Source organism: Schistocerca serialis, chromosome 4 (genome assembly GCF_023864345.2).
Source record: "Schistocerca serialis cubense isolate TAMUIC-IGC-003099 chromosome 4, iqSchSeri2.2, whole genome shotgun sequence".
NCBI classification, from domain to species: Eukaryota; Metazoa; Arthropoda; class Insecta; order Orthoptera; family Acrididae; genus Schistocerca; species Schistocerca serialis.
The window spans coordinates 235,506,237-235,531,007 of NC_064641.1; the positions used below are offsets into that span (position 1 = coordinate 235,506,237).

At 43.8% G+C, this 24,771-nt stretch overlaps 1 protein-coding gene across 1 annotated transcript in view; it reads left to right on the forward strand.

Moving 5' to 3' along the window:
• Nucleotides 1-24,771, forward strand: part of LOC126474374 (synaptic vesicular amine transporter-like) — a 116,714-nt gene that overhangs the window by 19,822 nt on the left and 72,121 nt on the right. Inside the window, exons 3-4 of the mRNA XM_050101841.1 lie at nt 6,017-6,198; nt 20,230-20,313. Of these exons, the coding sequence (XP_049957798.1) occupies nt 6,017-6,198; nt 20,230-20,313 (266 nt within the window). The remainder of the gene's footprint in view (nt 1-6,016; nt 6,199-20,229; nt 20,314-24,771) is intronic.

The following is a 24,771-nucleotide window of genomic DNA, read 5'->3' on the forward strand; positions in this document are numbered from 1 at the left end:
TAACAGGAGTTGCTGATCCACAGCTACTCCAGCGTGCTAGATGTTCGTAAAACGTTACTGACGTTACTGACGTACGGAATTCATTTTATGTAAGCAGCACACTCTACTGTAACAGTGAAGAAAAAAAGAGAACCAGCTGAAAACTGCTCCTATCGGAACACGGAAAAGATGAAACGCTCCTCTTTAAAAAACTCTGATAGATAAGAGGGGAACCATTTATCTGAACCCTTATTCCGCCATCCTCTCCAAAAATTTCGGCATGCGAACCCAATCTCGTTTTTTTGTGCTGAAAGAGAGTAGTAGAGAGACAGTGACAGTAGAAGAGAGAGGAGACAGTGTCACTAGGAGGAGAAGAGTGAGAATGATGGTGGGGGAGAGAAAGTGGCAATGAAAAAGAAAGTGAAATAGATGAAGGCAATAGCACTGGGAAGCAAAGAGAAAGGAGATAGTGAGGCCAGTGAGAGTGACAATAAAAGAGAGAGGTGTACGGAGACTGCAGCATTGGGAGCAAAATGGAGAGCAGAAAATGGAAACGAAAAAGAGAGACCAGTCAAGACCATACATTGACTCGGGGGTTCTTCCAACGCCCCTCCCCCCCCCCCCCCTTCCCCCCAGACTAGCGAAATTAAACACAGAAAAATTTTCTAACTTTCCCTCGCCCGATATATCCATGTGTTGAAGTTCCCGGTCTAGGAGTAAAAAATCCGAGCAAACTATCTCCAAACACTTGTCGAGAGGAGACGATGGTGGCTGAAGAGAAAGACAGCTGAGTGTAAGCGAAAAAGAAAGGGACAGTGACAGTGAGAGAGAAAAAGAGTGTGACAAAAACAATGGCAGTATGGCAGACGGTGCAAGTGGCAGAGGAGGAGACAGTGGTAAGGAATAGCGAGAGAAAGGGAAGTGTAAAGAATGGCAGCTATATCTAAATATAGATAAATGTAAATTAATGCAGATGAATAGCAAAAAGAATCATGTAATGTTTGAATACTCCATCAGTAGCGTAGCGCTTGACACAGTCACGTCGATTAAATACGAGGCCTGTTCAGAAAGTAAGCTCCGATTGATTGCCAAATTGAAACCACAGTGAACATCAGAAATGTTTTACTTGTAACAATTAGCTACACCTTTCAGCTACTTCTCTACGCAGTCGCCGTTCTGACTTAGACTTTTGTCATAGCGTTGTACCAACTTTTCAATAGCCTCATCATAGAAGGCAGCCGCCAGTGCTTTCCGCCAATTCTCCACGCTGGCCTACACCTCGTTGTCTGTGTCAAAATGTTGTCTTCAAAGACAGCGGTTCATGTGACCAGAGATGAAACTCAGGGGGAGACAATTGCGGACTGTATTGTGGGTAATCTCACATTTCCATTTGAAAACGATGCAGGAGCATCTTCATTGCCCCTGCAGAATGCGGCTGAGAATTGTCTTGAAGAAGAAACAGCACGACAGTTATGTAATGTTAGCTGCATAGCTTCAGGCGAAATTTCTCACCAGGCCCTCGTACTTGGCGGCAGACACTATTTTCTAGACATATTTACGCACTCACTGCGAGCTCAGAAATGAGAAGAGCGACGTGATGCTAACTGGGGTTATACTAGAGACACTACCCAACACATCTGTGCAAAGCTTTATCGGATTTTCATAGTCGTTTCCATTTCGTGACCGATCGGAGCTTACTTTCTGAACGCCCCTCGTATTTGGGCGTAACATTGCAGAGCGATATGAAGTGGGACAAGCATGTAAGAGCAGTTGTGGAGAAGGCGGATAGTCGTCTTCGGTTCGTTGGTAGAATTTTGGGAAGATGTGGTTCATCTGTGAAGGAGACCGTTTATGAAACACTAATACGACCTATTCTTGAGTACTGCTCGAGCGTTTGGGATCCGTATCAGGTCGGATTGAGGGAGGACACAGAAGCAATTCAGAGGCGGGCTGCCAAATTTGTTACTGGTAGGTTTGATCATCACGCGAGTGTTACGGAAATGCTTCAGGAACTCGGTTGGGAGTCTCTAGAGGAAAGGAGGCATTCTTTTCGTGAATCGCTACTGAGGAAACTTAGAGAGCCAGCATTTGAGGCTGACTGCAGTACAATTTTACTGCCGCCAACTTACATTTCGCGGAAAGACCACAAAGATAAGATAAGAGAGATTAGGGCTCGTACAGAGGCATATAGGCAGTCATTTTTCCCTCGTTCTGTTTGGAAGTGGAACAGGGAGAGAAGATGCTAGTTGTGGTACGAGGTACCCTCCGCCACGCACCGTATGGTGGATTGTGGAGTATGTATGTAGATGTAGATGTAGATGAAGACAGTAACAGTGAGAGACACAGTAGAAAGCGCCAATGGGAGAAAGAGGAGACAGGCGGAAAGAGATTTGACAGTGGCTGTAAGAGGGAGAAACTCAGTATAAAAGCTTCACAACAAGCAAACTGGGTAAAATGATTTAGAATATTCTGTGTTAAAGTAGAGTGAATGTGTTTGCGTGCGAAAATTTTTGGTGAGGAAGACCGAATGAGGATTGAGACTGCTGTATCCGCACTTTTCTCTGACTCTTTTAAAGGGGAGCATGTCTGTTTGTGACACGACAGGGGAATTTTCAATCTAGTTTAAGTTTATTTGTATTCACAAACGACTAAAAATTCATAAAAACCCACAATAACTGGCGCATTACTGGTAGAACTTTATGAAACGTAAGAAAAGCGTAAAACAAACGATATAGCATAGATAAAAATTTCAAAATACGATTCCAGACGAATAACTCATCTTTTAATTTAAACTACAATTGAAATTTACAAAACTGGAAGTGTCAGTTTAGGAACAGGTAATATTGTTAGTACCTAGTGTAATTGTTCCCGATAGCAGCGTTGAGTGACGTCCCTAATGAAGGTTTCTCCACAGAGAATGAACTGTATTTTTCTCACAAAGGTGTTCTCAGAGCGGCAAAAGTATGGGAAGAAGATCTGAGATGCTCAACACGACTCTCCGAGAACATCGGAAGCATATTGTGAGGAATTCCAGTCGTCACTGGTAGAATGACCGACCGTCGGAACAGTCTGCTTCCATTACTCCTCTTCAGTCTTGGTTGATGGCCTTCAGGATTTAAACATCTGAAGACAGTTGGCTACTCTGTTCCTTGCTGTTGCTGCTGCTTGTCAATAAGAGAATCCTTACTTTACTGTATTGTAATACCAAATTGTCATCAATTTTATAGGCACAAAAAGTGTATAAGCATCAGGGAGTCCAATCTACAACTCCATGGAAAGATACGGCGATCTCTTTCACAATCTAAAAGTATAGCAATCAACGCACAGATATTCAATCTTTTCAATGCATGTTGACAGATTATTCGTGGGTGACATGGGTTGTGGCTTCTCATAAAATTAAATCTTCTCTGGAAGAGAAATGTCCTTTGTCTGCGGTCCACGATGCATGTTAAGATGCCTACCGCAAACAATGATGTTGATCTGTGGTGAGAGAGGGACACCTGACCGACTGCTCCGTTTACGTAACGGATTTATGTCCCTTCCTGCACATAAGTTCCATCCTTCCCTTGACAAGCACGTAACTCCAAATGCAAGTCCTCCTACTCATTTTGCTCGCTAAACTAATGCTACGGAACTGCGGTCAAAGTCTATGAAAAAATGAGGGACAAGTAATCGAGTCTGTGTTTGACCGGTCTCTATGTTCTGTGACCTCTCTTCTAAGTTTTTTTGGCTAGACCAAGGTCCATAGGAACTACCCGAATATGGTTGTTGCTGCTGTTTCCTCTCACAACAATAACTGTCGTCCTGCTCTCAAACCTGCGACTGCCTGCTCTTTATTTATTTATCGTACGTATTTGTACGTGGATGTTTTCAACGGGAATGGTGCAAATAAAGGCTGTAGCGTAGCTCATAGCGAAAGGTGAAACAGGAGAAATACGATAATAGAACGCTTCTGCCCCATTTCTTACCCATGGGCCATGGGTGATCTTTGACCTTAATTAAATGGGCACTTAATCGAGACGTTTACTGCATAAATTTCGTTGACAGGACATCCACAACTGTATGGTGTGCTAAAACACAGGTGCACAGCAAGCCCAGGTAACTCACGTGCGGCTCTCACCAGACTGCAGTCTAGTATCCACTGTGCTGGGGTCACGCGCCCCATCGTCTGTGTTTCACCTAAAGAGGAGCCTGCAATCGCCCGAAACCGGTCGTGATTGAACGAATGCGTTTCTTACAACTGAAGCGGTTTGTTATTTTATTCGGAAATGTTTGCATTTCAAATACATTTGTGCTAACTAGAAGAAAATTTCATTTTGAAGTAAGTGGCAGCTCGTAAACACACAAAAAGTCGCAAACTCGTAGACGACTCGTTTGGGGATCCATGTCTACTGAAATGCTTCTGTTATAATATGTTTTCTCCTGCGTCATTGTTCGCTATTAATTACGTTACACCGTGTATATGTATCTTTCCAACTTGGGCTACTACTCTGTAGATATCATCATGTTGATCGTTCCGTGCATATATTATTGTTTGTATGCCTTGTGTTATATAACGCCAGTGTAGTCAGAACCAAGAACTTTCGACCTAGATTGTAGGTGGTCTTCTTCTGTCAAAAGGTTTTCTGGAGTAGCACTAGTTCATCGTTATCATACCTATTTATAAGGTCTGTTATTTTTGGGGATAATTCCGTTAACGCATTTAACTGACATATTGGAACAGTTTCACTTGTTATTTAGGCAGACTGTCTTGACAATAAAACATGTTTTTTTTTCAGGCAGCTGTCAATGGCATAGAATTACTTGGAGAAATGAATGATACACGCTGTGCTGTAACACAAAAGCCTGCTGGGTCGTGTTGTAGCTAGCCACTGATGCTGTACACTTACTGCACTTAGAAGTTTTCATATGCCGGCATCTGCGGCCGAGCGGTTCTAGGCACTCCAGTCTGGAACCGCGCGCCTGCTACGGTCGCAGGTTCGAATCCGGCCTCGGGCATGGATGTGCATGATGTCCTTAAGTTAGTTAGGTTTAAATAGTTTCTAAGTCTAGGGGACTGATAAGCTCAGTGCTTAGAGCCATTTGAACCATTTGAACAAGTTTTCATGTTTTCGACGCTTTTTTCTAGTTGTTTATGCCTGTTTTATGGAAGCGCGGTCTCAGGCACCTTGTCACCGTTCTCGCGGCTTCCCCCGACGGAGGTTCGAGTGCCGGCCGGTGTGGCCCTGCGGTTCTAGGCGCTTCAGTCTGGAACCGCGTGACCGCTACGGTCGCAGGTTCGAATCCTGCCTCGGGCATGGATGTGTGTGATGTCCTTAGGTTAGTTAGGTTTAAGTAGTTCTAAGTTCTAGGGGACTGATGACCACAGATGTTAAGTCCCATAGTGCTCAGAGCCATTTGGAGGCTCGAGTCCTCCCTCAGGCATGGGTGTGTGTGTGTGTGTGTGTTGTCCTTAGCGTAAGTTAGTTTAAGTTAGCTTAAGCAGCGTGTAGCCTTAGCGATCGATGACCTCAGCAGTTTGGTCCCATAGAACATACCACGAATTTCCAATTTTCCTGCATTATGGCGTTAAGTATAAGTTTTCTTGCGTTTTCAAGTCTGTAATGCCGTATATTTTCCTTGTAAAACAGCATGTATGCCATGTGAAGGTATTACCTTGGATATTTTTCCACTGTGAAGACGGTGCATGATCGAAACCGGTAGTGAATAAATGTATCTTAAGACAGCACTGCGTGTATCACGCATTTCTCCAAGGTCTTGATAATGGCTAGACACAATGCATGCGGCGGATAATGCCAAGAGGTCCAAAGACAGACCGGTTTTTGACCATTCCAGTTCTTCAGTTTTGTTTAAGATGCACCTCGTCTAGGCGAGCTAACAACACAAATTCAAGTGATGGTATTTTTAGGGTGGTACTGTCGTGTCATATCCTTGTCCCCCTTCCCAGTTATCCCTTGTTTTATGGTTTTACCTCAGTTTTCGAATACTGTAATGTTTCTTCGGGTAAGAAGGCACAGTGTGAGGCGGGGTGTTTCAGCGGCCGGATGGGCCACGTGCTGCGCACAGAGGGCGAGGAGGCGCCGTGGGTGGGGCTGCTGCTGTCGTCCAAGGCGCTGGTGCAGCTGGCGGCCAACCCGCTGCTGGCGCTGGCGACGCGCGCGCTCGGCTACCCGCTGCCGCTGCTCTTCGGCACCGCCGTCCTGCTCGTCGCCGCCCTCCGTGAGTAGCTTTGCAGCAGCGTGCTGGTGGGACAGCCACGCATAAAACCCTCGTCGTATGTCCATATGCGTCTCGGCTGACTTTGTAGGAAGTACCACAAATTGGTTATACAGGGTGAAAAGTATTTAAACCGACAAAGTCTGGGAGGTTGTAGGGGACATCAAAACAAATATTTTTCCCTTATGTCATTTTTTCCTATGAGGAGTATTTAAACCGGTGAAGGCCGTATTATGTTCTTCAGTTGTTAGAGGCCGTATTACGATCTTCAGTTGTTAGAGGGCGTATTACCACATCAGTTGTAGGCAACTGCTGTCCACCAGTGTAGTAGTGCATTGTCTCTCTTTACTAATGGAGCGATACACCTGGAGTGAGTACACTGATATGGTTGGTGCGTACTACGTAGCGCACCACAACAGACGAGCTGCACAGCGGGTTTATCAACAACAATATCCTAATCGCCGTATCCCGCATCATACGACCTTTGCTGCTGTGTACCAACGTCTGCGTGAGACTGGCCCATTTAGTAGATTACCTGGACAGGGACGCCGTCGCACGGTAAACACGCTGAAACTTGAGGAAGCTGTCTTGCAGCATGTGGAGCGGGATCAAAGAAATGTTCAAATGTGTGTGAAATCTTATGCGACTTAACTGCTAAGGTCATTAGTCCCTAAGCTTACACACTACTTATCCTAAATTACCCTAAGGACAAACAAACACACCCATGCCCGAGGAAGGACTTGAACCTCCGCCGGGACCATGCGGGAGCGGGATCCTTCATCAGCACTTGTGCAATTGCACGTAACATGGGGACGAATCAGACGAATGTAAGAACAGCCCTTCGAGAGCAATTGTTACGTCCATTTCACTTACAGGGTGTCCACAACCTGGAACCAGTTGATTATCCACCCAGAGCACAGTGTTCGCCGTGGTACCTGGAACAGTGTGAAATGCATCCTACATTTCCATACTCTGTGTTATTCACCGATGAAGCAACTTTCGGGCGTGATGGAGTCTTCAACATGCACAGTTCGCATGTTTGCAGTGAGGATGACCCACATGCCACAGTTACTAGCGCTCATCAAGTGAGGTTCTTCGTTAGTGGGTGGGTCCGTGTTGTTGGGGATTGTTTAATTGGGCCGTATCTGCTACCTAGGCCATTAAATGGCAGGCACTATTACAATTTCCTCGCCAGAGCATTGCCAGAATTGCTGGAAGACGTCCCGCTCCCTATAAGACAATGCCTGTGGTTCTAACATGACGGGGCGCCGGCACATTTCAATCGTCGTGTGCGTCGATTCCTGGACCGACAGTTCTCAGAAACGTGGATTGGCAGAGGTGGTCCTGTACCATGGCCTGCTCGATCCCCAGATATGTCCCCTCTGGACTTTTTTATGTGGGGAGAGATGCGCAACCTTGTTTACGCAACTCCTGTTGCATCAGAAGAGGATCTGGTTGCCCTGATGGTAGCAGCAGCAGGAACAATTCAGGATACTTCTGGGGTTTTTACCCGTGTCAGACAGAACATGATCCGACGGTGTAACCTTTATTTACGTGTCAATGGAGGCATTTTTGAAAATCTACTGTAATTGAAATTGGGTTGTGTTAATTTGTTATCTCTTCGTCATAAAAAAATGGAAAAGTGTTTGTTGGTTTAATTAATTTGCAGCCAGAGAAATCTTCCTCTACCTGTTTAAATACTCCTCATAGGAAAAAATGACATTAGGGAAAAATATTAGTTTTGATGTCCCCTACAACCTCCCAGACTTTGTCGTTTTAAACACTTTTCACCCTGTATGTGGTGACTTCAATATTAATTTTGTATATGACGGTGCAAGGAAAAGGGGTGTTCGTAGATCTCATAAATTCATATGATCTGATGCAGACCGTGTTTTTTCCAACGAGGGTGCAGGGGGACAGTAGCATAGCCATAGACAACATTTTTATTCGTTCTTCATTACTGGATGGGCATTCTGTTAGTAAGAAGGTGAATGGCCTTTCAATCCACGATGCACAAATTTTAACACTAAAAGACTTTAGTACTCAAACAAATGTCACATTTAATTACAAACTATGTAGGAAAGTTAATCCAACAGCAATAGAGAGTTTTCGAAACCTTGTCGAGGAACAAGAGAGGTAGGATGTTTATATTGCTGATAACCTAGATGACAAATATAATGCTTTCCTTAACACATTTCTCATGCTCTTTGAGAGATGCTTTCCATTAGAATGTTCTAAACGGGATAATATCAGTAAAAGGCAGACTGAGTGGCTGACTAGTGAGATATGGGTATCTTGTAGAACAAAGCGGGAATTACACCAAAATGTTAGAACTAGCCACAATCAAGCTACAGTAGCCCATTACAAATAGTATTGTAAGGTGCTTAAAAATGTTATTAGGAAGGAAAAGAGTATGTGGTATCCAAATTGAGTAGCTAATTCATAGGAAAAAATTAAAATCGTATGGTCAGTTGTGAAGGAAGTGTCTGGTCAGCAGCACAAAGTCGACGTTATAAAGGTAGTTCGCAGTAAAAATATTTTTGTTACTGACAAATCAGATATATGTACAGTATTTAGCAATCATTTTCTCAGTATTGCTGGTGTCCTTAATAAAAATTTAGTTTCTACAGGGAATCATATGACTTGTTTGGCAAATACCTTTCCGAGATTGATGTCTGAAATACTCCTCTGTGATACAGACAAGACGGGGATTGAGTCAATAATTAAATCATTGAAGATTAAGGATTCTCATGGTTATGATGGAGTGTCTATCAGAATATTAAAGTACTGTGCTGCACATGTTAGCCCTGTATTTGGCCATATTTGTAATTTTTTCCTTTAGTAATGGTCAGTTTCCTGAACGATTTAAGTACTCAGTAGTAAAGCGGCTCTGTAAAAATGGGGAAAAGGATAATGCAGATAATTTTAGACCTATTTCTATGCCATCAGTGTTTGCAAAAGTTCTTGAAAAGACTGTGTATGTAAGGATAATTGATCATTTTATATGACACAATTTGATATCAAATGTACAGTTTGGTTTTAGAAGTCGTTTAACAACTGAAACTCCTATATTCTCATTTCTCTGTGAGGTACTGGGTGGGTTAAACAAAAGGTTTCAAACGCTTGGCATATTTTTTGCTGTCACTAATGCTTTTGATAGTGTTGATGAAAAAATATTACTCCAGACGTTGGACCATTTCAGAATATGGGGAGTAGCGCACAATTGTTCACATCTTACTTTAGCAACAGACAGCAAAAGGTAATGTACTTCACAATGTTGAGAATGGCTGTGATTTGTGGTCTGAGTGGAGTACGGTCAAGTGGGGGGAGGGGGGGGGGGGGGTGCCCCAGGGATCAGTGTTGGGGCCACTCCTGTTCCTTATTTACATAAATGAATTGCCCTCTAGTATTACAGGTAACTCTAAAATATTTCTGTTTGCTGATGACACTAGCTTGGTAGTAAAGGATGTTGTGTGCAACACTGGCTCGGTTTTAAATGCTGCGGTTCACGACCTAAGTTCATGGCTTGTAGAAAATAAACTAACGCTAAATCACAGAAATACTAAGTTTTTACAGTTTCTAACACACAATTCAACAAAACCTGAAGTTTTAATTTCACAGGATGGGCATATGATAAGTGAAACTGAACAGTTCGCATTTCTAGGTGTTCAGATAGATAGTAAGCTGTCGTGAAAAGCCCACGCTCAGGATCTTGTTCAAAGACTTACATCTACATCTACATCTATACTCCGCGAGCCACCTTACGGTGTGTGGCGGAGGGTACTTATTGTACCACTATCTGATCCCCCCTTCCCTGTTCCATTCACGAATTGTGCGTGGGAAGAACGACTGCTTGTAAGTCTCCGTATTTGCTCTAATTTCTCGGATCTTTTCGTTGTGATCATTACGCGAGATATATGTGGGCGGTAGTAATATGTTGCCCATCTCTTCCCGGAATGTGCTCTCTCGTAATTTCGATAATAAACCTCTCCGTATTGCGTAACGCCTTTCTTGAAGTGTCCGCCACTGGAGCTTGTTCAGCATCTCCGTAACGCTCTCGCGCTGACTAAATGTCCCCATGACGAATCGCGCTGCTTTTCGCTGGATCATGTCTATCTCCTCTATCAATCCAACCTGGTAAGGGTCCCATACTGATGAGCAATACTCAAGAATCGGACGAACAAGCGTTTTGTAAGCTACTTCTTTCGTCGATGAGTCACATTTTCTTAGAATTCTTCCTATGAATCTCAACCTGGCGCCTGCTTTTCCCACTATTTGTTTTATGTGATCATTCCACTTCAGATCGCTCCGGATAGTAACTCCTAAGTATTTTACGGTCGTTACCGCTTCCAATGATTTACCACCTATGGCATAATCGTACTGGAATGGATTTCTGCCCCTATGTATGCGCATTATATTACATTTATCTACGTTTAGGGAAAGCTGCCAGCTGTCGCACCATGCATTAATCCTCTGCAGGTCCTCCTGGAGTACGTACGAGTCTTCTGATGTTGCTACTTTCTTGTAGACAACCGTGTCATCTGCAAATAGCCTCACGGAGCTACCGATGTTGTCAACTAAGTCATTTATGTATATTGTAAACAATAAAGGTCCTATCACGCTTCCCTGCGGTACTCCCGAAATTACCTCTACATCTGCAGATTTTGAACCGTTAAGAATGACATGTTGTGTTCTTTCTTCTAGGAAATCCTGAATCCAATCACAAGCCTGGTCTGATATTCCGTAAGCTCGTATTTTTTTCACTAAACGTAAGTGCGGAACCGTATCAAATGCCTTCCTGAAGTCCAGGAATACGGCATCAATCTGCTCGCCAGTGTCTACGGCACTGTGAATTTCGTGGGCAAATAGGGCGAGCTGAGTTTCACATGATCTCTGTTTGCGGAATCCATGTTGGTTATGATGAAGGAGATTTGTATTATCTAAGAACGTCATAATACGAGAACACAAAATATGTTCCATTATTCTACAACAGATTGACGTAAGCGAAATAGGCCTATAATTATTCGCATATGATTTATGACCCTTCTTGAAAATGGGAACGACCTGCGCTTTCTTCCAGTCGCTAGGTACTTTACGTTCTTCCAGCGATCTACGATAAATTGCTGAAAGAAAGGGGGCAAGTTCTTTAGCATAATCACTGTAGAATCTTAAGGGTATCTCGTCTGGTCCGGATGCTTTTCCGCTACTAAGTGATAGCAGTTGTTTTTCAGTTCCGATATCGTTTATTTCAATATTTTCCATTTTGGCGTCCGTGCGACGGCTGAAGTCAAGGACCGTGTTACGATTTTCCGCAGTGAAACAGTTTCGGAACACTGAATTCAGTATTTCTGCCTTTCTTCGGTCGTCTTCTGTTTCGGTGCCATCGTGGTCAACGAGTGACTGAATAGGGGATTTAGATCCGCTTACGATTTTACATATGACCAAAACTTTTTAGGGTTCTTGTTTAGATTGTTTGCCAATGTTTTATGTTCGAATTCGTTGAATGCTTCTCTCATTGCTCTCTTTACGCTCTTTTTCGCTTCGTTCAGCTTTTCCTTATCAACTATGATTCGACTACTCTTAAACCTATGATGAAGCTTTCTTTGTTTCCGTAGTACCTTTCGTACATGATTGTTATACCACGGTGGATCTTTCCCCTCGCTTTGGACCTTAATCGGTACGAACTTATCTAAGGCGTACTGGACGATGTTTCTGAATTTTTTCCATTTTTGTTCCACATCCTCTTCCTCAGAAATGAACGTTTGATGGTGGTCACTCAGATATTCTGCGATTTGTGCACTATCACTCTTGTTAAGCAAATATATTTTCCTTCCTTTCTTGGCATTTCTTATTACACTTGTAGTCATTGATGCAACCACTGACTTATGATCACTGATACCCTCTTCTACATTCACGGAGTCGAAAAGTTCCGGTCTATTTGTTGCTATGAGGTCTAAAACGTTAGCTTCACGAGTTGGTTCTCTAACTATCTGCTCGAAGTAATTCTCGGACAAGGCAGTCCGGATAATGTCACAAGAGTCTCTGTCCCTGGCTCCAGTTCTGATTGTGTGACTATCCCATTCTATACCTGGTAGATTGAAGTCTCCCCCTATTACAATAGTATGATCACGAAACTTCTTCACGACGTTCTGCAGGTTCTCTCTGAGACGCTCAACTACTACGGTTGCTGATGCAGGTGGTCTATAGAAGCATCCGACTATCATATCTGACCCACCTTTGATACTTAACTTAACCCAGATTATTTCACATTCGCATTCGCTAATAACTTCACTGGATATTATTGAATTCTTTACTGCTATAAATACTCCTCCACCATTGGCGTTTATCCTATCCTTGCGGTATATATTCCATTCTGTGTCTAGGATTTCGTTACTGTTCACTTCCGGTTTTAACCAACTTTCCGTTCCTAATACTATATGCGCACTATTTCCTTCAATAAGAGATACTAATTCAGGAACCTTGCCCTGGATACTCCTGCAGTTTACCAATATTACGTTAACTTTTCCTGTTTTTGGTCTCTGAGGACGGACGTTCTTTATCAACGATGATAATGTCCTCTCAGGTATTTTGTCGTTTCGCCCAAGGGGGGGTCCCTCTAACCTAAAAAACCCCCGTGTGCACGCCACACGTACTCTGCTACCCTAGTAGCTGCTTCCGGTGTGTAGTGCACGCCTGACCTGTCTAGGGGGGCCCTACAGTTCTCCACCCAATAACGGAGGTCGATGAATTTGCAACCATTATAGTCGCAGAGTCGTCTGAGCCTCTGGTTTAGACCCTCCACACGGCTCCAAACCAGAGGACCGCGATCGACTCTGGGCACTATGCTGCAGATATTAAGCTCAGCTTGCACTCCGCGTGCGATGCTGGTTGTCTTCACCAAATCAGCCAGCCGCCGGAAGGAACCAAGGATGGCCTCAGAACCTAAGCGGCAGGCGTCATTCGTTCCGACATGTGCTACTATCTGCAGCCGGTCACACCCAGTGCGTTCAATAGCTGCCGGAAGGGCCTCCTCCACATTACGGACGAGACCCCCCGGCAAGCACACCGAGTGCACACTGGCATTCTTCCCCGACCTACCCGCTATTTTCCTAAGGGGCTCCATAACCCGCCTAACGTTGGAGCTCCCTATAACTAATAGGCCCGCCCTCTGTGACTGTCGGGACCTTGCCGGAGAATCGGCCACTGGCCCAACAGGCGAGGCATCCTGTGGTGGCTCGGAAACGATGTCATCACCACTAGGAAGCACCCCGTACCTGTTGGAAAGGGGTAAGGCAGCTGCCACGCTGCCAGATCCCACCTTCGCCTTTCGGCCAGGCACGCGCGAGCCCACCACTGTCCGCCATTCACCGTGGAGTGATGGCTGACCGGTAAAATGCTCACTGCCGGAAGACGCAGCGACATCAGGGGTTCCATGTGATTCCAAGGCCACCGAAGTAGGCATAGGTCTCACCACAGTTGCCCCAACGCCACTACGAGCCGACGCCTGCGCCTCGAGCTCGATGAGCCTAACAGACAAAGCCTCCACCTGTCCCCGAAGAGTGGCCAGTTCTCCTTGCGTCCGCTCACAACAACCACAGTCCCTACACATGACTATGTTTACCCTACTCTATACGGTGACAAATTCCCAAGATAATCTTCTGATGAGCTACTCTGATAATCAAGAAACACTCACTGAAATACGAGACGCGAAAACTACGCTAGGTTTTCCCAGAAAAACTATTTAAAAGCTAAGCGCAGCAAATAAGTACAAAAACGCTTTATACAAACAGTACTCGCTGCTGCTGGTGCTCTCGCTCTGGCTGTCACAAGACAACTGCTGATTCAAGTGACTAGTGGCTAACGGCCGCGAAACAAACAAAAGACGGTTTTAGGGCGCTTTCTGTTCTAAACGATCAAGAAAACACTAAGAAATCTAACACGAAAACTACGTAAAGTTTTATCAAGAACTGTTAGTTACTATGCAGAGCAGATAAACACAAATAGAATCCCTTCCTTAGTGGAAGGTCGTAAACAAAATGCAAAATAAACGCTTTATACAAACAGTACTCGCTGCTGCTGGTGCTCTCGCTCTGGCTGTCACAAGACAACTGCTGATTCAAGTGACTAGTGGCTAACGGCCGCGAAACAAACAAAAGACGGTTTTAGGGCGCTTTCTGTTCTAAACGATCAAGAAAACACTAAGAAATCTAACACGAAAACTACGTAAAGTTTTATCAAGAACTGTTAGTTACTATGCAGAGCAGGTAAACACAAATAGAATCCCTTCCTTAGTGGAAGGTCGTAAACAAAATGCAAAATAAACGCTTTATACAAACAGTACTCGCTGCTGCTGGTGCTCTCGCTCTGGCTGTCACAAGACTTAATGCTGCCATTTTTAGTATTAGAACGGTATTTTTACTATTCGACACGAAAATTAGTCTACTTTTCTTATTTTCATCGCTTATGTTGTATGGTATTATATTTTGGGGTAACTCTTCCCATTCTAAAAGGATATTTTTGTCTCAGAAACGGGCTGTTCTGGCAATAAGTGGTGTAAGTCCACCAACCTCTTGTCGACCCCTGTTCATGAGTCTGGGTATTTTGACGTTGGCCTCTCAATATATATATATATATATATATATATATATATATATATATATATATATATATATATATATATTACTTACTGTCATTTCTTGTTAACAACATTAACTTATTCCCAAGAATAAGCAGCTGTAGCTCAGTTCATGCTCGGCAGAAATCAAACCAGCATTTGGATTGGACTTGCTTAACTCTTTTGCAGAAAGGTGTGCGGTATACTGCTGCATCCATTTTAAATAAGCTTACACTCAAGTTCAAAAATCTTAGCAGTAATCCACGCGCTTTCAAATCGAAACTGAAGAGTTTCCTCATGGGTCACTCCTATTCTGTCGAGGAGTTCCTTCAAAACTTAAGATGATTCCTGTTGCATTGTTGTTTACTTTTACTTAAACTTATGGACTGACTTTTTCGGGTTCATAAACATTTATTCTTATCTGTTATTACTTTTATGTTGTAATTTCGTGTGCTGACACGTTCCATGACATTGGAGATTTGCTCTTCAATTTGGTTCTACGAAACTTGACGTGTAAGTACATAAATAAATAAATAAGAGGCAGCAGCGCTGCCGTAGCACCTCTAGCGTCAGGCAGACACCGCCAGTCATTTCACGTGCCACACTGTCAGCGTTCTTTCTTACCTCAATTTGGGTGAAGTAATTCGCTTTACTGTCAGCTGCTGTAGGTGACTTAAACGTGGCATATTAGTGTAGGTTGACTTAGTTCAGCTCGAAGCGCTAATTAAATAAGCCACAATGGAACAATTTTGTATCCACACTGTCTTACACGAGCAAGTCTCCTACGCACATATGATAGGCGAAAGATCACTGCCGTCTCAGTTCAAATCACGGGTCCGAGCGACGTGGTGCTGTATTTAAGACACTAGAACCTTTCCAGCTGTCTTAACGCGGGACTGATGTAAACCACGTCAGGGGAGCACTTAATGGTAACTTGAATAAGGGTACATCCGATTCCTGATCCCATCCTTGCCCATTACAAACTTCTGTTACGTGAAAAATGGTAGGACACGCAAATTTATCACCATGAATTTCAGTAAAAGTGGTCAGAAAAGTGTGTAAGTCAATGCAGCGACGGTCATGATACTGTTAAAGCAGATAGCGGTGTCCTAATACAGGGATAACTGTGTGGGACAAGATGAGATGCATAGTACGTAAGTCTATGTCGTTCAGAGTCGAACGAAACAATCATCCCCTCGGAAGCAATTCGCTTTTTCCCCCTGTAGAGCTCCACTGGACGCCAGAACGTCCAGTACGTTCTGTATGTCAGTACAATACCACATCTCACAAGAATTAAATTACAGTGGCTAGGTGTGCAGCCCATACACACGAGATCTTATACGTGCAACCCAAGCTACATTCGGCACGGTGACTGATGAAAGCGATTGAAAACCGAAAATGCCTTCACGGTCGCTCCTGTCAGTCACGGTGCCGAGTGCCCACTTGGACTGCGCAAATAGTACTTGTTACTCGTTCAATGTAACTTCGACGCCAGTGCTATTTGGAACGTCTGTATTTCCGTACAAAGGATTTAGCAATTCTTCGGCGCAGCTGTGCCTATGTTGAGCGGTAATAAATTGGCAAGGCTTCTCAACGTTCGTGGAGTTCATGTCAGTACGAACTACTATCATCATCAAGCCGAGTTGGCATCCTGTATGCTCGTAGGAAGGTGCCTCCAGTTGAGTCATTAGTGTACTCACAAACAGTAATCGGTGCTAATTCTGCTGAATAGGAGGGAAAAGAAAAAGGAACTAACGTTACCAATAGCTTCTACCATTAGCGAGAACAATCGTATTCCGACTGCGAAAAAGATCCTCCAGTGTCACAAATTAGCATGACTATGTTATTCACTCACACTTTATTTGAAGGTAAAGTGGGAAATCTAGCAGCGGTTTCTAATATTTTTACTCTATCTGTCCCAACCAACTGTAATTGTTGAAATAATCTGCAAACAGCTCCACAAAAGAAATTTTACTTCTTGATCTGTTTCAGGCACCTAGTGCCCTTATTCAGAAGATTATAATTACCGCATATTTTGAAGCGTCAGACATAAAAAATGTGCAGCATACGATTGTTTGAAGCTCGGTAATAATGCGATAATTATAGTCTCCTGAAGAAGAGCACTAGGTGCCTGAAATCAGTCAAGAAATAAAGTTTCTTTTCTGCAAATGGCTGCTGGTTTAACGACGACTATTAATAGCGTAACTTCTTTAGAACTATGCATTTACTCGTTACTTACAAAAAGATGATTAACTCAGCGTAGTAAAATGTGGGGCTTTAATGAAAACTAGTGGTACTGCGAGTGCACCCGAAAAATCAGCTGTTGCAACGGATGCTGTAAATCATTCATCTGTGGAATTTCTTGGTATGGTATAGATACACTAAGTGATCAAAAGTATTCGGACACCTGCCTGAAAATTACTTACAAGTTCGTGGCGCCCTCCATCGGTAATGCTGGAATTCAATATGGTGTTGGCCCACTCTTAGCCTTCATGACAGTTTCCACTCTCGCAGGCATACGTTCAATCAGGTACTGGGAGATTTCTTGTGGAATGACAGACCATTCTTCACGGATTGCTGCACTGAGGAAAGATATCGATGTCGGTCGGTGAGTCCTGGCACGAAGTCGGCGTTCCAAACTATCCCAAAGGTATTCTGTAGGATTCACGTCATGACTCTGTGCAGGCCAGTCCATTAAAGGGATGTTATTGTCGTGTAACCACTCCGCCAAAGGCCGTGCATTACTAAAAGGTGCTCGATCGTGTTGAACGATGCAATCGCCATCCCCGAATCGCTCTTAAAAAGTGACAAGCCGCCCGGGGTACCCGCGTTGTTTGAGGCGCCTTGTCACGGTCCGTGCGGCTCACCCCGTCGGAGGTTAGACGAGACTTCCCTCGGTTTAAGTTAGATTAAGTAGTGTGTAGGCTTAGGGACCGACGACCTAAATAGTTTGGTCCCATAAGACCTTAGCACAAGTTTCCAGAAAAAAAATAATGGGAAGCAAGAAGGTGCTTAAAACATCAAACTAGGCCTGTGCTGTGATAGTGCAACACAAAACAATAATGGGTGCAAGCCCCCTCCACGAAAAACACAACCACACCATACCACCATCGCCTCCGAATTTTACTGCTGGCACTGCACACACTGGCAGGTGACGTTCACCGGGCATTCGCCATACCCACACCATCCCATCGGATCGCCACCGTGATTCGTCACTCCACACAACGTTTTTCCACTGTTCAATCGTCCATTCTTGACACTACTTGCACCATGTGAGGCGTTTGGCATTTACCGGAGTGATGTGTGGCTTATGAGCAGCCGCTTGACCATGAAATCCAAGTTTTCTCACCTCCCGTCTAACTGTCATAGTACTGCAGTGGATCCTGATGCAGTTTGGAATTCTTGTGTGATGGTCTGGATAGATGTCTGCCTATTACACATTACAACCCTCTTCAACTGTCGGCGGTCTCTGTCAGTCAACAGGTGAGATCGGCCTGTGCGCTTTTGTGCTGTACTTGTCCCTTCACGTTTCCGCTTCACTATCACATCGGAAACAGGGGACCTAGCGATGTTTAGGAGTGTGGAAATCTCGCATACAGACGTATGACACAAGTGACGCCCAACCTCCTGACCACGTTCGAAGTCAGTGAATTCCGCGGAGTGCCCCATTCTGCTCTCTCTCGATATCTAAGGATTTCTGCCGTCGCTGATATGCAGTACCTGGCAGCAGGTGGCAGCACAATGCACCTAATATGAAAATCGTATATTTTTGGGGGTGTCCGGATACTTTTGATGATATGGATTAAGTACTTTTATCAAGCTTCCAGCTGCTGTGCCGTGTTGCTACAAGTGCTGGCTGGCTCTACAGCCACTCTTATTACCTCTAGTCTTCTATTTATGAGTTTCTCCAGTTCTTTTTTTCGCTTCTTAAAAATTAAAGCTGATAACTGACTTAAAGCTTAATAATTCAAAGTAAATTAATACGCAAGAAATGCTTTTTTTGCAACGAACATTTTCTTAAGTGCTAGTAACACGCTAAAACTACTGAACATTTTCTGGTGTCTTGAATATGACAAGTTTCGACAATTTTAGTAGACTAATTACAGATGTATACAGTTCAGTGCCCTTGGTTTGCTGAGGCGGTCCCGTTAATATCGATAAATGAGACGAACAGTAGACACCACATAAAATTATTACGCTGCATTGGTGACACTTACAAACTGATTATTGTTTGTGTACTCGTCATATTTATTCATCGTACAAACTGACCTGTATCAAACAAATCTGTATTTATTAACATTGTATTAAAGTCGCTAAAGTTTCCATACACAGTTAATGCTGTCACGTCTGTTACTTATGGTACTGGATTAAATTTTCAAAACTGCTGTTAAAATTTGTTTGTAAATGTGATGTAATCTTTCTTGCCGCTATGAATATCGGTATGAGAGCAGTTCCTATATCTAAAGAATTTTCCCAGGAGCATATTTTTCCCCTTTAACACCGTATGCAATGTTAACTGAAGGTAATCAAATGACTGACCACCCCGGTAGCTGAATGGTCAGGGCGACACAATCTCAATCCTAAGATCCCGGGTTCTATTCCCGGCTGGGTCGGAGATTTTCTCTGCTCAGGGACTGGGTGTTGTGTTGTCCTGATCATCATCATTTCATCCCCATCGACGCGCAAGTCGCCGATGTGGCGTCAAATCGAAAGACTTGCACCAGGCGAACGATCTACCCGATGGGAGGCCCTAGTCACATGACATTTACACATTATCAAATGACTGTGACATGTTTGCACATTTGTAAGCAGTACTGTGCTATGTATGGCCTATAAAAAGATGTACGAAAAGCCATCTTAAACCAGCTCCTTCAGAATGTGAATTCAGTGTCTTAGCCACTGATTCCAAGATTCTTCGAACTTCGTTTACGTACACAACATAAAACCTAAATCAGAACTACCAAAGGAAGTGCTAGATCCAGATCCTCCCAAATACAAGTCCAAAGTAGTAAACAAAGCACCACATTGCTGTGGGTGCATCTGATCGTCACGATTTCATTTTTTCTGGCTTTCGTCCTCACACCAAGCGTGGCGGAGCAGTGGTAACACACTGGACTCGTATTTCGGCGTAAGTTGGTTCAAATCCGCGTCCGACCACCCGCATTTAGGTTTTTTACTTAAGGCCACTGCCGAGTTGATTCCTCTGTAAACAGTACGAAAAAATCCCTGCCCCATTCTTCCCTCACCGGAACTTGTGCTCCGTCTCTTATAACCGCGTCGATGAAGGCGACTAAAATTCCGAAAACTGTTTGGCATTATATTTGTTTTTGTACGCGTGTGTTGTGCCTCACGCTGTCATTTTTACAGCGTTTATTTTTCTCTGTAATAATCTGAGAACGGCCTTCTTCTTCTGCCTACAGTGTTTGCAACTGCTGAGAACTTCGCAGCGCTGATGGTCGCTCGCAGCTTGCAAGGAGTCGCCTCGTCCAGTATCGGCGTGTCAGGTAATGAAAGGAAATCGTCATTATAACAGTTTGAAATTAAATGACTTCACTCCATATACTGAATATTAAAGGTATGTAAAAATTTTGTGGTTCATGGTGTGGGTTCCTGTTGTCATGGCCGGCCGAAGTGGCCGTGCGGTTAAAGACGCTGCAGTCTGGAACCGCAAGACCGCTACGGTCGCAGGTTCGAATCCTGCCTCGGGCATGGATGTTTGTGATGTCCTTAGGTTAGTTAGGTTTAACTAGTTCTAAGTTCTAGGGGACTAATGACCTCAGCAGTTGAGTCCCATAGTGCTCAGAGCCATTTTTTTTTTGAACCTGTTGTCATGTCCTAGTTCATGAACCACGGGCAACGTATGAGTGGCCAAGTAAGTGGTCCTGCCAGTCAGGATGCCAGTTACTTTGGAATAAGGCTGGGCATCTCGGACATACTCTGAGTCGTGGTCACTTTTGTGCTCAGACGGCAAAGCCTACCAAATCCACCGGTTAGTCCCTCAACCGTTAGGGGTAAAACCCAATGGGACCCGGGGCAAGTAAGGCTAGCAATCTGCTTCCCTGGTACTTTAAATATGATGCTGGCAACAATCAGAGCAAAATTCCTCGGACCTTTGGATGTGTCAGAGTCCCACCTCTAATTGACAAACCAGGGACTCCTAAGATACGACTCGGCAAACGAATGGTAACGAGATGGGGAGCTGTTAATATCAATGGGGGCTACTCTGGGAAGAAGGTAGAGTTGGCAGAGGCTGCAAGTAAGATGGGGTTGGACGTTTTAGCTGTTAGTGACATTCGGGTAAGGGGTGAGAAAGAAGAGGAAGTGGGAGAATACAAGGTTTACCTGTCAGGAGTCAAAGCAGGAATAGCACAATGGGGTGTAGGGCTTTACATCAGGAAAGAAATGGAATCCAGCGTAGTTGCAATAAGGTACGTAAACGAACGACTGATGTGGATAGATTTGATAGTGTCTAACAAGAAAATTAGGATTGTGTCAGTATATTCGCATTGTGAAGGGACAGATCAAGATAAGATGGATAGTTTTTATGACGCACTCAGTGACGTAGTTATTGGAGTAAAGGACAAGGACAGTGTTCTGCTCATGGGTGATTTTAACGCCAGGATTGGAAATCGAACAGAAGAGTATGAAAAGATTATGGGTAAATTTGGAGAGGATATGGAGGCTAACAGGAATGGGAAACAACTCTTGGATTTCTGTGCCAGTATGGCCTTAGTAATCACAAACTCCTTTTTTAAACATAAGAACATTCACCGGTATACTTGGGAAGGCAGGGGAACCAGATCTGTCATTGATTATATAATAACAGATCAGGAATTCAGGAAGGCTTTGAGGGATACACGTGTATTCAGGGGATTCTTTGGTGACACTGATCACTATTTAATCTGCAGTGAAATCGGTATTGTGAGGCCGAAATTGCAGCAGGTCAGGTCCATATGTAGGAGGATAAGAGTGGAGAAACTTCAGGATAAGGAAATCAGGCACAAGTACATAACAGTGATCTCAGAAAGGTACCAGTTAGTTGATGGTAGTCAATTACAGTCATTGGAAAAGGAATGGACAAGGTAAAGGGACACAGTACTAGAAGTGGCTAAAGAATGTCTTGGAACAGTAGTGTGTAAAGGTAGGATGAAGCAAACAGCTTGGTGGAATGACACAGTCAAGGCAGCCTGCAAAAGGAAAAAGATGGCGTATCAAAAATGGCTACATACTAGAACTCAGGTAGACAGAGAAAGTTATGTTGAAGAAAGAAACAAAGCCAAACAGATAATTGCAGCATCCAAGAAGAAATCTTGGGAAGACTTTGGAAACAGGTTGGAGACTTTGGGTCAAGCTGCTGGAAAACCATTCTGGAGTGTAATTAGCAGTCTTAGAAAGGGAGGTAAGAAGGAAATGACAAGTATTATGGACAGGTCAGGAAAACTGCTGGTGAATCCTGGTGATGCCTTGGGCAGATGGAGGGAATATTTTGAAAAGTTGCTCAATGTAGGTGAAAATACGATCAGTAATGTTTCAGATTTCGATGTACAATGAGACAGGAGTGATGATGGAAATAGGATCACATTTGAGGAAGTGGAGAAAATGGTCAATATGTTGCAGTGATTACTGCTTTCGTCCAGTCTAATGGAACCTGTTTTTGGTCATCAGTCTCTGTCTATAGAGGAAGACAGAGATTGGAATACGTCAAGCAAATAATTATGGACGTAGGCTGCAAGTGCTACTCTGAGATGAAGAGGTCAGCACAGGAATGGAATTCGTGTCGGGCCGCATCAAACCAGTCAGTAGACTGATGACCAAAAAAAAAAAAAAAAATGTTGCAGTGCAATAAAGCGGCTGGGGTGGATGAAATTAAGTCGGAACTCATCAATTACAGTGGAACGTCAGGTCTTAAATGGCTACACAGGATAGTTGAAATGGCGTGGGAGTCAGGACAGGTTCCATCAGACTGGACGAAAGCAGTAACCACACCAATCTTTAAACATGGAAACAGAAAAGATTGTAACAACTACAGAGGTATCTCTTTAATCAGCGTTGTGGGTAAAATCTTCTCAGGTATTGTTGAAAGGAAAGTGCGAGTATTAGTTGAGGATAAATTGGATGAAAATCAGTGTGGGTTTAGGCCTCTTAGAGGTTGTCAGGACCAGATCTTTAGCTTATGGCAAATAATGGAGAAGTGTTACGAGTGGAACAGGGAATTGTATCTATGCTTTATAGATCTAGAAAAGGCATATGACCGGGTTCCTAGAAGGATGTTATTGTCTGTTCTACGAGATTATGGGATAGGAGGCAAACTTTTGCAAGCAATTAAAGCTCTTTACATAGATAGTCAGGCAGCAGTTAGAGTTGACGGTAAATTGAGTTTATGGTTCAGAATAGTTTCAGGGGTAAGACAAGGCTGCAACCTGTCTCCACTGTTGTTCATATCATTTATGGATCATATGTTGAAAACAATAAACTGGCTAGGTGAGATTAAGATATGTGAACACAAAACAAGCAGTCTCGCATATGCGGATGACTTAGTTGTGATGGCAGATTCGATTGAAAGTTTGTAAAGTAATGTTTCAGAGCTAGATCAGAAATGTAAGGACTATGGTATGAAGATTAACATCTCCAAAACGAAAGTAATGGCAGTGGGAAAGAGATATAAACGGATTGAGTGCCAAATAGGAGGAACAAAGTTAGAACAGGTAGACAGTTTCAAGTACTTAGGATGCATATTTTCACAGGATGACAACATAGTGAAAGAACTGGAAGCGAGGTGTAGCAAAGCTAATGGAGTGAGCGCTCAGCTACGATCTACTCTCTTCTCCAAGAAGGAAGTCAGTACCAAGACTAAGTTATCTGTGCACCGTTCAATCTTTCGACCAACTTTGTTGTATGGGAGCGAAAGCTGGGTGGATTCACGTTACCTTATCAATAAGGTTGAGGTTACGGATATGAAAGTAGCTAGGATGATTGCAGGTACTAGTAGATGGGAACAATGGCAGGAGGGTGTCCACAATGAGGAAATCAAAGAAAAACTGGGAATGAACTCTATAGATGTAGCAGTCAGGGCGAACAGGCTTAGATGGTGGGGGCATGTTACACGCATGGGAGAAGCAAGGTTACCCAAGAGACTCATGGGTTCAGCAGTAGTGGGTAGGAGGAGTCGGGGCAGACCAAGGAGAAGGTACCTGGATTCGGTTAAGAATGATTTTGAAGTAATAGGCTTAACATCAGAAGAGGCATCAATGTTAGCACTGAATAGGGGATCATGGAGGAATTTTATAAGGGGGACTATGCTCCAGACTGAACGCTGAAAGGCATAATCAGTCTTAAATGATGATGATGATGATGATGATGATGTAAAAAATTGGCCGGCTCTATAGCCGAAGTTGCAACGCACGATGGTGCAGTAGTGTTTCGCCCGCAAGGCGACGAAAAGCAGTAGTGTAAAGTAACTGATCACTGGATTTTGTACCATTGCTTTCAGTTAGTCAGCTTTTTACGGTCATCCGTTCGCCGGAGCGTTCTTCATGCTTCTTGCTTCTGTTCAGAAGAGTGGCCTATATGCCTACACCAGTTAATCCATAACAAGGCTACACTGACTCTCATTCTGGTCATACACATGGTACTAACACGCATGGCCCTTCATATCAGTTCTGACATAAGGGCAACAGTAAACAATATGCTTCACAGCGTGGACAAGAATCACAGGTGCAGCAAGTGAAGAGGAGGAACCGATCGTGGCAGGCTTTGGCAGAGACTATAGAGGCATTTGTTGTACTGGAGCCGTTGTCGCTGGAGCTTGTTGCACTGGAGCTGGTGTCACTAGAGCCGTTGGCGATGTAGCCAGTAGTGCAGGGGCCGGTGGCGCAGAAGCCAAAGGAGCCAGTGGCGTTAAGTACTGGGCTGTAGGAGGTGGGGGCATGGGAGCAGAACTGGAAGGGGTACTGTACGTGGAG